The sequence below is a fragment of the Prionailurus bengalensis genome, chromosome D2 (genome assembly GCF_016509475.1).
Source record: "Prionailurus bengalensis isolate Pbe53 chromosome D2, Fcat_Pben_1.1_paternal_pri, whole genome shotgun sequence".
In the NCBI taxonomy this organism is placed as follows: Eukaryota; Metazoa; Chordata; class Mammalia; order Carnivora; family Felidae; genus Prionailurus; species Prionailurus bengalensis.
Window position 1 is genome coordinate 53,649,325 of NC_057351.1, and position 14,755 is coordinate 53,664,079.

The 14,755-nt window shown below is 41.6% G+C and overlaps 1 protein-coding gene across 4 annotated transcripts in view; it reads left to right on the plus strand.

Annotated features, from left to right (window-relative positions):
- PLCE1 (phospholipase C epsilon 1) overlaps positions 1 to 14,755 on the plus strand; it is a 329,559-nt gene that overhangs the window by 37,241 nt on the left and 277,563 nt on the right. For all 4 annotated transcript variants that reach the window (XM_043597018.1, XM_043597014.1, XM_043597015.1 and 1 more), the window contains exon 2: positions 264 to 1,816. In XM_043597018.1, the coding sequence (XP_043452953.1) occupies positions 614 to 1,816 (1,203 nt within the window). In that variant the 5' untranslated portion in view covers positions 264 to 613. The remainder of the gene's footprint in view (positions 1 to 263; positions 1,817 to 14,755) is intronic.

Here is a 14,755-nt window from a genome sequence, read left to right on the forward strand (position 1 = left end):
TCTTTTTTTTTTTCTGATTTTTTCAGTTGTTTAAGGCAGGGGAGTAATTCTGGTCTCTGTTGTTACTCTACTTTGGCTGGAACCAGAATTTCTGAAATATTATATCAGAGAAATAAATACCAAAAACATTAAAAGTAACTATCAATTGCAAAACTCTTCATATTCAGAATTGGTTCATATTTTGCATTAGCTTAGAGTTACAAGTTCGGTTTTAAAAATTTATTTAGTGCCACAGTGTTTGACATCATGTCTTTTTCTTACAGGAAACATTCAAACTGGATTTTTAATCGTTAGTAAGTCAGTGAGAGATCAGAAGTTGCAGAATGCAATCCCGAGTAAAAATCTCCAAAAGAATTACTTCAAATAACAGAGGAAAGAAAATTGAACTACCACCTTAAAACCCTGGTCTAGAAAAACATATTACACATGATAGGAACTTATAACTGGAGAAATTTATTTGGCTCTTAATGCACCTGAATGAAAGGAATTGTCACACTGTTTCTCAGGACTTGTAGATCTGAGATTATTTTAATAATAAGTTGTTTTATAAAAATCTTGACATGATCAGCAGAGAGAAGAAACAGCAATAGCTAAAACCTGTGTGTTGGTCAAGATGACTTCTGAAGAAATGGCAGCTTCTGTTCTCACACCTGTGACTCAGAGAAAGGTGACATCGTCTCCGTCGGCTTTAGATGAAAGTAGTGAAAAGGTCTCAGACGTCAGTGTTCCGAAGGCACATAGTGTCAGGCAGAGTGGTCAGACTTCCACCATCTCACGACTGAACAAGCTTAAAGAAGAATCCTCTGGAAGCAACTTGCCCAAGATTGTCTCCATAGCAAGGGAGAAGATAATGAGTGATGAGAACAGCAATGAGAAGTACTGGGAGGAAAGCATGCCAGATTCTGTGAAAAACCTCAATTTTAACTGCAACAACGTACTGAAAAACAGCCAGTGCAGCCTTCCTCAGAGCCAGTGTTATGACACGTGCGATTCTGTCATGGAGGAAGGCCTGTGTTTGGAAACTGGAATCCCATCCTCACTGGAAAGAAAGGTGTTCCCTGGAATTCAACTGGAAGTGGACGGATCTCCCATGGACATTAGTCCCTTAGGAAATCAGTCGGCCATCATAGAGAGCGGCCGGGCACACCCTGACGGCGGCATGGCAGCATTTCACTTTCATTATGAAGTCGACAGAAGAATGTCAGACACTTTCTGTACCTTGTCAGACAACCTGATTTTGGATGATTGTGGTAACTGTGTACCACTGCCTGGTGTTCGTGGGGAGCGACAGAAAAATTATATGGCATATACTTGTAAACTCATGGAATTGGCAGAAAACTGTGATAATAAGAATGGGCAGCTGCAGTGTGATCATTGTGACGCCTTAAATGACAGATACTTGTGCTTCGAAGCTTCTTGCCAAAGGGCCGATGCGGTGTGTTCAAGTGACAGCTTTTGCAGGGAGGACTTTACTAACAGTCCACCTGTCAAGACCTTTCTGAGCCATTTTGAGGACTTCCCTGATAATTGTGAAGATGCAGAAGAAGATTTTTTTAAGAGCAAAAAGGAGAGGTCCACTTTGTTAGTGAGAAGATTTTGTAAAAATGACAGGGAAGTAAAGAAATCTGTATATACTGGGACAAGGGCGATCATGAGAACTCTGCCTTCTGGTCACATTGGGCTGGGAGCTTACAGTTACATTGATCAGAAGAGAAGTGGTCTCCTGCTGCCCCGTGGGAGAGTTCTGGAATGGCGGTCAGCGGTGGCAGTTAGGGAAGATGGGAGCTGGTGCCTGTCAGAAGCTCAGTGGTATTCGGTAAGGATTAAGTTTATTTTTGGTCATTTCTTTAAACTTGATCTTTTTTTAAAGTTTAGTTATTTATTTTTAGACGAGAGAGAGAGCGCATGTGCATAGGCACACATGAGTGGGGGAGGGGCAAAGAGAGGAGGACAAAGAATCCCAAGCAGGTTCTGTGCTGTCAGTCCAGAGCCAGATGTGGGGCTCAAACTCAGGAACCATGAGATCATGACCTGAGCTGAAATCAAGAGTGGGAAACTCAAGTGACTGAGCCATCCAGGAACCCCAAAACTTGATCTTTTAAAATCCAATTTTCTGTTGTCTTAATTCATAGAAAGTTTTAGGTTCTGTCAAATTATGATTCTTAGGGGAAGCATTTGTAGTTACTGGAAACTTGTAGACCTAATAGATATGCCAGTCAATAGCTGTCAAGATGGAGTTAACTCTACAATGATATAAGTAACTAGATGCACATATGTATGTCATCAGGAGTGCAGAAATTAGGGAGACGCCCAGGTTACTATATGTAGGATTAGGAGACAGACTCCTGATAATGGGAAAGTGGTTCCATTGACTGATTATCTACTTGTGCCTTTGGAGGTACATGCCCATGTCTTCTATATTTTTAGGTTGCAAGGCCTAAAAGAACTTAAGATATGGTTACCTTCATTTTCCAACCAATGTTCCCAGTTTCTTCCCTCCTCACCTTTTTTGTGCCATGGACCCCTTTGGCAATTTTGGTGAAGCCTATGGACTCAGAAGAATGCTTTTAAGTGCATCCAATGAAATACAAGGTGTTATAAAGGACACAGATTATGTGAACATATGTACACTTACCAAGATATCATTTGAAATTATGATATATGGCAGGGTAGGTGCTTCTTTGTTAACACATTAAACAGTGGCATTTAGTGGTTCGATAACTACCATAATTCTGAAGTAGTGATGAATGTCAGTAGGGAGTAGTTTCCCTGGGACTTTCTCAATTTTAGCACTACAAATCCCTCATCCAGGGAAACCCCCTCAGTCCTGGGCAAACCAGGGCAGTTGGTCACCCTAAATATAAATACTCTTTTAGGGTTTCAACCACGACTGTATTATATAGAAATATCTGTGATTTCTATCGGTGACAAGATCACAGGTACTGTTCTAATACTGAGACTTGTTGGCCTGTATTCATAATTGAAGGGAATGCTAAATGTCTAGCTCTCACATTCCAGTGTTTCACAATTCCTTAAAACCTGGCCTTGTGAATAAATACCCCATCTAGAAAAAACATTCCTTTTATTGAAATATAACTGGTATATTTTTATTGTCATCATCATCAGTCATGGAGCTAATGTTTATTTTGCATTTGACATGTGCCAGACATTGGGTCACATAATTTACATACCTGATTTCATGCAATCCTCTCAACTACCTTCTGATATTAACCCCTTTGTATTGCTAAGAAAACGGAGTCTCAGGAAAGTTATATACCTTGCCCAAGGTCACTTAACTGCTAAGTGGTATAACTAGGATTGTAATCTGGGCAGCCCAGACTCTTAGTTTCTCAAGATCCAGAAAGAAATACAATTGAGAGTAAGCTGTTAAAGGAGCAGAAGGATTCTGTTCATTTCAGTGTCTGTTGATTGAGTAACCACACTCACTGATGCTTATGGTATTTCAGACTTGGCTGTGTTCAATGTGGCGGTTCTAACCCTGCTTATGTGTTGGAATCATAGTATCCAGGCCCAATCCCAGACCCTTGGAATCAGAATCGCTGGGGTAGGGCACAGCAGGAATGATTTTTAGGGTTCCCCAGGTGATTGTATGATTCTGTGGAGTTGAGAACCACTGTCCAACAACTTTGAGCTCTTTGCTCTTTGGGCAGGACATTTAGGGAATATTTGCTGTGTCCTAAAGACCCCGACACTGCGGGCTCTCGGGAGTGGCACGGCTGACCTGGGAGCCTGCCTGAAAAGTGACGACCCTTCTCTCAGGCCCTTCTCTGTGCATTCGACCTACTGTTCACCCAGTAAGGGTCGGCAGATTTGTTTTTGAATGTTCATCTGACTCCTTATAAAACCTGAGTCCCAAGCAATGTGACATCAGTGACATACAGCACCCCCCACCCCGTCCCCAGCTCTTCTGACCAAATTTTGTCCATGCAGGGAAAAAGGAGCTCATCACAGTAATGTGTCTTCCCAGTTAAAAAGTGCAGGGGTTTTAAAAATTCATATACATCTAAAGTTGAATGTTAAGAATGCAACAGAAATTTAAATGCAGCAAAGAGAGTGGAAGCAGATTGTTTGAGAACGGTTATCAGAGTCCCCCAACACTTCTACAGGCATGGGGATCATGCATCTGCTATAAATAATTGCAGAATAATTTCTGGCATGATCATACTCATTCTCCTAGTTTCTGGAGCACTGCCACTTCTTCCGAGAACGTTCATGGGTCCCTAGCTCCAGTCTGCCCCTTTCTGTCAGTTAGAGGCACTGAGATGGTTCATTTCCAATGAAAAGAACCAAAGAGATGATGCAAATTATCTCCTCCCTTCTTAGTCTCTGAAGGTTGGGAGAGGTTGCCACACCTCGACCAGAGTGAAGACTCTGGAGAAGAAAGAGGAGAACTCTTCTTCTGGATTTCCAGGAAGCTGTGGCTATTTTTATTAACCTTAAAATGAAGCTGGGGAATGGGCTGACTGTCCTGTCCTTTCTGAAGGGAGAGCTCTGAAAGGAAAGATTTTGAATATTCAAACCATACCATGGAAGGAATAAATCAGTATTTTCTAAAGTATTATATCCTCTCAGTATCTCACTTTTTAGAGTTTGGTGGAAACCCTTCTCAAAGTTGTCAGATAAATTGTAGCCACTTTCCCCAGCTCCTGTATGTGGCTTCCTTCACCTAAAAAGTGCAGGTGCTAATGCAATGCTCCTGCTCCTATTTTCTGATGAGTTCGCAGGTATCCATCCTGTTTCCCCAGTCAGACTGTAAGTTTCTTAAAGGGCAAGAAATGACTGTACCTTTTTTTCTGCTCTCCACGATGCAAGCATAGTGCCAAGCATATAGAAAACGGGACAATGTCATCTTAGGAACATGGTCTCTGGAGTCGTGTCAGCCTGAATTGAACGTTGACCACTGTGACTCCACCATTTACTGCTGGTATGACCTCAAGCAAGTTATTTGATCTCTTTGCTTCTAATTACCTTATATGTAAACTGGGAGTAATGATGTTGTGAGGGTATTGAATGGCATGGCTCTGTGAAATAGATAGCACAGTATCTGGCAAGGAGTGGGAGCCAGTATTTTCACTCTGGCAGTTTATTATATGCTTTGTCATGAATGTGTCCCCACCTCATTCTGTCCTTTGAAGCTTCTCCCATAGGGGAGTTTATGGTGGTGTGAATTTGAGTGAATGTCCCTCAGTCTATGATGTGGTAGCTTGTACAGTCCTTCCTACACATTTAAAGAATGTGTTATTTGTCCAGTTAGTTCCTCTGCCTCACATTGAAATTTTTTCTTGTATGCCTTCGTCAAAATGACCCAATTAATTTATGTTTGCACAGCTGTGCAGTGAAGAATGGATTTGAATGGGAGACATTAATGAGGATTAATGCTTGCTGACTGACTAACCATATTGGTATCCTCCCCCCCGACTTGTGAAAAATGAAAACCCTACTCCTGACCCAGTTACAGCCACACTCCTGCTCTCCATTTATTGGCTCAGTGAGATGGCATATTTTGGCAAGTGGCTGAAGTCTCCAGATTGAAAGTTGGTTGAGGGTGTTTTCCTTTTAAAAAATTCCCTCTCTGCCTGAATTTTGGGGAGTTTAGGGTATTTAGAGTTATTCTGAATATGAAGTACAAGAAGTCTCTGCCTGTGCTGGAATTATTCATGGAACCTGAGTTCTGTGTGCACTGAAGGATGGCGTGTGGAGGAGGGGAGAGTGGCCAGGGCAGACAGGCCGCCAGCTCCCGTGTTATCGCTTCATTTGTCTCCCTGCCATGGTCCACGAGAGGATTTACTGTATAAGAATGTGTGCGGCCAAACAGAAAAAGAATGAAGTTTTATTTTTTTTAAAAATCAGTCTAGAAAAACAGTAAATTAAAAAGGAAAGTCACACCAGCTTCTTTGTTGCTGGTTCTTACTCTTCTTTCTTCCTTCTAAAATGTATCTTTCTTCTTCACATTTTATTCTACTCTTTAGCAGAGAGAATTAAACATAAGAGGCAATGAAAAATTTTTGAGTGTTTAACATAAGTACCTTCATCAGTATTTGTGTCTTTGAGTTTATATTTTCTTTGTTATGTGTCGAGGGATCAACCAATAATAAATTTGTCTTCCGAGTGGTAACTTTTAGGAATGATCAACTATCCATTGAGTCCTGCTGTCCAGTGTTGTAACAGATGGCTGTTGAAATAGCAACATGTTTTATTTTCTCCTCTGGAAATTTGGTCTCTCTGCAGATTGGGTACAGTGTGGACCTTGAAATAATTAAAACTTCACAGTGTGTACAGACTAAGCTGAAAGCCTGGGCTTGGTAGCATGCCAGGCCTCCTCTTCCATTACTAAGGGTTATGTCAAGTTCATGACATGGGTATAGGACGATGCTGGCCCCTTCCTGCTGAGCACAGTGAAAGGGAATCCAGATCCCGGACAGACAGCCCCTGCACAGCTTAGTCACGTCTGGTGCATCAGTGGAAAATGTGACAGGCTGTCAGAAGCTGACTTTGTGATGATTGGACAGCTTTCCCTTATTAGCTGCACTGGGGCAAGTTTAAGATAAATTCACTTCCACATCTCAGTAGTTACACCAGCTCTTTGGCTAGGATTTAGCAAAAAAAAAAAAAAAAAAAAAGAAAGAAAGAAAAATGTTGACCCTGGACTCTAATTTAAGGTGAATATACTCATGGCCACTGTTATTCACATGGTAGCCTTAGGACACTATCCACACTAGGATTTATTTTTTTTTCCTTTTCCCCAGATGTCCTGAATAATGGGAATTAGCAGCCAGAGAGGCCTCATCCCTAGAAATGGGCCATGGTTAAAATGTGGCCTGAAAAGAATCAGAACCCATAGGCAAGGATAAGACCATTAGATGGAGTCCTTATTTAATATACCCTGCATTTTTACACAGGAAGGACTCAGGCTGCCCACAGAATGACCCCTTGCAGTCATGAGGTCCTCTCCCCTTAATCCCCTCCCTGGGTGCTGTTTCCCTCAGGGCTCATATGCCTCCTGGAGTGGTATGGAGGTTTCTTCCCCAGTGACCACAGGATTCAGCATCAAGGACTGAAGCATCATTGGGAGTGAGGGGTGACCATCCCCTGACCTAGTTGATATGAGGGTGACCATCCCCTGACTAGACTAACTCATGGCTCAGGCAGGGCCCTCCCTGAAAAAGTATTCTCAGACAATCGTGCTGGGTCATTTTCTGGTCTAAAGCCTTGGGAACACCAATATGGTGTTCTGTCCATTGGTTCTTTTTTCTAGCAGCTGGCCTGGATGCATTTAGAACCTCAGATTAAATATGGGTCCTGCAGAGTTCAGGCATCCAAATCCCTAACCTTAACCAACATTCAGCCCTTGAGACCCAGCCCCTTCCCTGTCATTTAGGCCACCACCCATCAAACCCTCAACAAGAAAACCACCTCAGTTTTTAGCGACATAGAGACACCATCATCTTTCAAGGGTAAGGAGAGCCCATACGTTGAATCCAAAAGCAGATGTCTTTCAAGGCAAGGAGAGATACTTTGATTTCTCCTGTTTTTAATAGCTTTATTGAGATATAATTTGTATACCATACAGTTCACCTATGTAAAATGCAAAATTCACTGGTTTTTGATATATTCACAAGTATGTGCAACCATCACCACAATGTTTGAACATTTTCATCATCTCCAAAAGAAACCCCCTACTCTCTAGGTATCACCCTCCATTCTCCTCACCCCTTCTCCCTATCTCTCTACTCAGAAGCATCTACTAATCTACTTTCTGTGTCTAGAAATTTCCCTATTCTGGACCTTCATCTGAATGGACTCATAAAGGATGCAGTCTTTTGTGACTGGCTTCTTTCACTTAGCATAGTATATTTTTTTTACTTTAATTTCAGTGTAGTTAGCTTAGTATATTCCAGATGCATCTGTACTATAACATGTATAAGTACTTTGTTACTTTTCACCTCTGAAAAATACTCCATTGTATGAACATACCACATTTTGTTTATCTGTTCATCAGTTGTTGGACATTGGATTCTTCCCACTTTCTGTCTTTTTGTCTGCTATGAATATCTGTGTGCAAGTGTTTGTGTGGACATATGTCTTCATTTCTCTTGGACACGTATCCAGGAGTGGAATTGTTGAGTTATGTAACTATGTTTAACCTTTTGAAGAACTGCCAGACTGTTTTCCAAAGCAGCTGTACCTTTCTGCATTCCCACCAGCAGCGTGTGAGGGTTCAGTGTTTCCACATCCTGACCAGCATTTCTTAGTGTCCATCTTTTTGCTTAAAGCCATCCTAGTTGATATGAGGTAATATCTCATTGTAGTTTTGATTTGCATTTTCCTGATGGCTAATGATGTTGAACATCTTTTCATGTGTTTATTGGCTATTTGTACATCTTTGGACAAATGCCTATTCAAATTCTTTGCCTATTTTTAATTTTTTTTAATTGTTGAATTCTCTATATATTCTGGATATAAGTCCATTATCACATATATGATTTTCAGTATTGTGTGTCCACATGTGTGTAGATATATATGTGTGTGTGTGTGTGTATACACACACACACACACACATATAGCTATGGATATGGATATAATGAATGCAAGTCGAGACAGTGGCAAAGAAGGCTTATAATTTTAGTGCACAGTGAAACTTGTTAAATATTTTCTTTGGACATGGATCTCATTCTCATTGTTCAAACTTACCCAACCAGCAACAATGGTCAAGTTGAATTTTTTATCTTCCTTCTCCCCCAGATTCTTTCCAAACTCCAATCTGCCTAGTTTCTCCTTCCTCTTCTGCCTAAGTTTGTATTATATAGGCTGTTTTTCTTATTATCTAAATTCTGCACCCCAGAGAAGTGGCTGGGAACCAGATTGTCATCTGCAAAGTTGTGCCTCACAATGAAGGCATCTGAGGCAGAGCTGCTTGAGGAGGTCACCACTTTAGTAATGTACTGCATTATGCACAAGTGGCAGGACCAGGCCTAGGTTGAGGCCAGCAAGGTGCCTAGGTGGCAACTTGTAAGGAGGCAGTCAATCTCAGGGTTTCGTAAGTGCCAGCTCTCTACTTATTAAGAAGTGCCTCCTTAAATTTTGAGCCCTGGGCAGCTCGCTTGTCTCCCCTTGGTCCCAGCCCTGGGTAGAGGATCTAAGAGACTCTGTGGTTTAGAAACGCGTATCATCTTCCTATCTTCCTGCTTCAGGAATGCCCTTGACTAACCCCTCATATACTTTAATGCAAATGTTGCTAAAATACAAGCTAAGAATGGTTCCTCATTTTTAAAGCATTCAAAAGAAAATCAAAAGAAGAGTAATATTTCATAACATATAGAAATTGTATGGAATTCAAACTTCTGTGTTTAAAAATGAAGGTTATTGAAACACAGATACACTCAATCCCTTTAATACTCATGTATTTTCTCAAAAAAATTTTTTTTAATGTTTATGTGTTTTTGAGAGAGAGAGAGAGAGACAAGGTGAGCTGGGGAGGGGCAGAGAGAGAGAGGGAGACACAGAGTCTGAAGCAGGCTGTCAGCACAGAGAGCCCAATGCGGGGCTTGAGATCATTACCTGAGGGAAAGCCGGGAGCTTAACCAACTGAGCCACCCAGGCACCCCATACTCATGTATATTCTATAGCTGCTTTCTCCTTGTAACAGCAGAGTTGAGTAGCTGCAATTGAGACTATATGGCTTGGAAAGACTAAAATATTTATTATCTGGTCCTTTAAAGTAAAAGTTTGCCTCCCCCTAGTTTAGAACATCCCTCTCTACCTGGCTAATTTCTGCCCATCCTTTAGTCCGGAGCTTAGGTTTCACATTCTCTTGGTGGTCTTCCCTACGGGATCCACCCGTCCCCCACCCCAATCCAGAGTTTCTCTGACAGTCAATGCTAATCATGTTTCTTAAATGACTCCTTGAATTATAAAATAAGAAAGGCGATTTCCACCCATTGCTGATGTCTCCTCCCCTCCTTCCCCAGACCAATGCAAGCTTATTAGCTGGCCTCTCCCTGACCATCAGAGCTTGGAACCACTTCCTTTGAGAAATACCTAAGAGAGAATCAGAATTTTCTATTGATATTTATAAGAATCTTTTTCAGTCCTGTGAACCCAGTGACTCACGCTTGTCACCTCCACAGACGTGGCCTGAAAGACAAAGAGGGGACATTTTTAGATCTCCTTGTCCCTAGCCCTCCATTTCAATTGGCTACAAAACCCCCAGGGAAAGTTTACAAATGCTTTGTGTTTACAAGGGGGCATCTGAGATTGCTGTTACCTGCAGTGGGTCAGAGAGAAAAGGAGCCCCCTCCTCTGAACATCCTGGATCTGTCTCCTTGTCCTTCAGAAGTCCCAGTCCTTACAGGCAGAGATTTCCACCATGGACCAGAGGGAATCTAGCTTCTATTTCTCAGTGGTGGTCAGGGATGGGGTTGGTGGTGAACCCATAGGGACAGCATGCTGTGTTGAGATCATTCTTGAGTTTGGGAGGTACTTGGCCAGTTTTTTCAAACGGTCTGACCCCTAGTAATCTCAATAATAAACCTGAGGCGACACCCCCCCACCACTACCACCACCAAAAATAAGGCCTAAGTACCAATTCCAGCTCTCCCATTAACTGGTTGTGTGACCTTAAGCAAGTCACTTTAGGGCCTGAGATTTTAGTTACTTTGGGTATAGAACAAAGTGAGGAGAGACATGTATTCACTGCCTGCTGTGTCTCAGACACTGTGTATGTAATTTGCATATATTAATAAATTATAAGTTACACATTTCTTCTTAACTCTGAAAGCCCAACCGTCTGTGATTTTCCTGATTTAAGTCTTGACCCTGGATTTATGGTTGAGTAAATATTCTGCCTTCCCCAGTAGTGTCTCCTAAAGATTTGATTTGGAGAGAACCTTCTCACTGTCCAGTAGAGGATAGACACAGGAGAGACGCTCCCCATTTGTCTAAGCCCTGAAATGCCTTTCGCAGTAAAACAGCAAGCACTTGGTGGGCTCTTACTGTGTGCCAGGCATTGTGCTTCCCAGACATGACCAAGGTCATGCAGTGTTAGGACTCCAATCTGGGTCGGGCTGCCTCCAAAGCCCATACTCATAACTACTCCTCAGAGGTTCCTCTGGAAGATTCTGATGTAACTCATCCCTATAACTTGGCAGAGGTTCTGTTCCCTTATTAAGTGTGCAAATGTTGAGCTGGATGAGCCCTTAAGCTGTTTCTGTCTTCAAATGTGATCTGGGTGTGACCTTTGGATGAAATGGGAGACATGGGGAACAATACCAATTCTTAATGTGAGGGGTGTGTTGGCTATTGAAATGGCTAAGATTTATTTTTATGACTCAGCCTGCTAGGGGGAGGAAACCAAGCCCTAAGGTTTGAATTTTTTACTGAGTTGCTGTAATTTAGAAGTACATTTTGAACGTTTTATAAGTAAGTAAGCAAGAACAAAGTCCAAAGCAAACTGCACACATCTGACTCAGAATCTATAGCTTATTCATGATCATGCTAAAATGACCCAAACTAGTGGGAACATAATTTAGTATTTTTCCATTTTAATTTAAAGTTTTCTGTGATCTTCAAGGGTTCTGACCAACTGACCTGAGTTTGAAAAACATTACTCAGGAACATTTCTTTCCATAGCTATACTGTTAAAATTTTCACCTACTTCACAGGGTTGTGAGGCTGGAGACAAAATGGGGCTGCTGTATACTCAGATGCTTGGCAAACATTATAAAATGTCCCTGCAATTATAACTTTTCTCCTCTTACTCCAGGCTCTGAGGCTTCAGAGGGAGGTACCCGGGGGAAAAGGGAACTCCAAAACTACTCTGGAAGGAGCAAAACAAAGCCAGAGCCAGCTGATTCCTTTCATAAATGCTGCTTATATCCAGGGGAACCTGCTTACTGAAACCTGACCCTTTGGTTTCCCTTTTGTGATGCTGGCCTAGTTTTAATAACTTCATTTTCAACTACAGATTAGGTGACTTTTATCACCGACACCTACTTCATCTTATTCCTGTGTTTTAATAAAATAAGGATTCAATTTGTCTGTATACCATGTTGAGTAGCCTAGCTTCAGAAAATGTAGCACCAAATTATAAATGGTGACACTTTAATAATGAGTGTGGATGTGTCTCGAGAGCCAGCATGTGGGAGTTTGGCAGTCGGAAAGCCCCATGGCTTCAGTTTTTCCAGATTGTGTACCATTTCATCAAATAGTAATTTGTTAGCCTTGAAAACCTCTTCTAGAACAAGGAAATGTTCCTTTGAGTTCTAAATCGGTGAACCCCAAACTTGTTTAGTAGCAGATTCATTATTTTTCTCTTTAATGGGGCCGAAGAAAATGGTCTCAGGCCCTGGATGGACCAGCAAGTTCTTCTCGGAATGGCCACATACCAAATAAAGGCACCATGATGTTGGTATGACTCTGCCATGACTAATATTATGTGAGGGTAATGCCATTATTGTGGCGACCATATTTTCCAAATAAAAAGTTGGGAACTTTTTATTGCGAGGAGAGAGGGGCAGAATATTTGAAATTGAGACTGACTCAGGAAATCCAGAATAAATGGTCCTGGAGTTGCTGTTGATTGCAATATGAAAGAAAAAGAATGTGAGCAAATTAGAGCACATCTCCTTTGTTGCTAGAAAAATCAGGAGCTTGTAGTGGTAGCAAGTGTGTTATAAAGACAACACATTAGAAACCCAGAACAGAATCCAGGAAATGTTTTTCTCAAAGTTTTTGTTTTTCTGTATTTTTCCCCAAGTATTTGGTAGCTACTGTGCTTTGGAATTATAAAGATAACGAAATAGATTTCTTTGAAATACTAGGATGTGCTCAGCTAAGTAAGGGTTTTCCCTTTCTAAGGAATCACCTGGAAAGGTAGTTTCTATTTTCCATGTGTGCTGCCATTATGCAAAATGTCTTAATTCTTTGAGCTTGGATCAACATTTTATTTATTTATTTATTTATTCATTTATTTATTTATTAAATATTTATTCTTTGGGGGGGGAGAGAGGGAGGGAGGGAGGGAGGGAGGGAGAGAGAGAGAGAGAGAGAACAAGAACATGAGCAGGGGAGGGGCAGAGAGAGACACAGAATCTGAAGCCAACTCCAGGCTCTGAGCTATCAGTGCAGAGCCTGACGGGGGGCTTGAACTCACGAACTGTGAGATCATGACCTGAGCTGAAGTCAGACACTTAACTGACTGAGCTACTCAGGCACCCTGTACAGTCCGTTCAAGCAGCCTAGCTAGTGCTGGGTTAGGTCAATGTTGATGTGTGACTGAATGATAGGATTGGTTTTATTAAGGGTCTTATAAATAGACTGGAGGTAAAAGGGGGTGTCTGGAAATGTTTTGAGCAGAAGTAAAATTGTAAGTTCTGCATACAACACAACTGGAACACAAACCTAGTCATTGCTTCATAGTCTCGCTCAGTGTCAACGGGTAGTTCAGAGGTGCCCACAAACCCAAATGTACCTTTGGTTTGGGCTCAGCCTCATGGTCACAAAGCTCATGCCAGAGGTGAGATGGAAATTTAGCTCCATCTTCCCAGCCCTTCTTGACCAGGTGCCCTTGTACAGGGCACAACATACTCAACCATACAAGGTGATCTTGGGGAGTACCATATGGAAGACAATCAGAGGGCTTTCATGGATTTTTTCCTTCGATTCGTTATATAATGTGCTCAGCACAGTGCAGTCCACTAAATTCCAAAGGTCTAAAATATAAAGAAATTAGGGGTGCCTGGGTAGCTTAGCCAGTTAAGCGTCCAACTCTTGGTTTGGCTCAGGTCACAATCTCATAGTTTCGTGAGTTCAAGCCTCACATCAGACTGTGCTGGCAGCAAGGAGCCTACTTGGGATTCTTTCTCTCTCTCTCTCTCTTTCTGCCCCTCCCCACTCACGCTGTCTCTGTCTTTCTCAAAATAAATAAATAAACTTTAATAAATAAATAAATAAAAATAAAATATAAACAAATTAAATTGGTCCAGTGTGAATGCTTTTCTAGGTAAATGTAAAATAAGTATTTGTAACTTTATGAACTACAGAGTTCTTGAGCTGGAAGGCCCATCCTCTATAACCTTTTTCAGTCCCTCATTTTATGGATAAAAGTAGCCAAGTCCCTAGACATTTGAAATTACTTGACCAGATTCACATAGCTAATGATGGAAGACACAGAACCAGAACCTGGATCTCTGTAGACTGGTCCCTCATCTCTGAAATAGGATAAAAATATATGGTAAAGCCTTACACATAGTAAGTGCTCTATTAATGTGAGCTCATTCTAACCCCACTGCTTTTGGGGTTCCTGGGAGACATGTATTCCTGATACAGCACCTGACCTGGTAGAATTCATGGTGGAATGATAGTGGAGGCCGACATGCCTGCGCTATCTTTTTGTTTGTTCCGCGATTTTTGCAGATTGTAAATAACTGTGGTTGATGTATGGTATAACAGCTTTTTTCTTTGTTCTCTGGTCCATTCCGGTTTTCACAGCTTAGCCTATCTCTGGTTCTTTAAGAAGCTGGCTCATCTTGTTGCAATAACATTGTCAGTTCTTTAAGTGCTCAGTGATGCCCTTTAAATGTGAATGCAGCCAAGTTTTGTTGAGTTCATTTCTCCCCTTAGTCTAGTTTCTTTCCATCCTTCACTTGGCAGGTAGCTCTCTGGTTAACGACCAGTTCTTCAAAGCATACAGAGCAACCGTGGGATCCCTCCCAGTCTCTCAGGAAGATATTTTCCC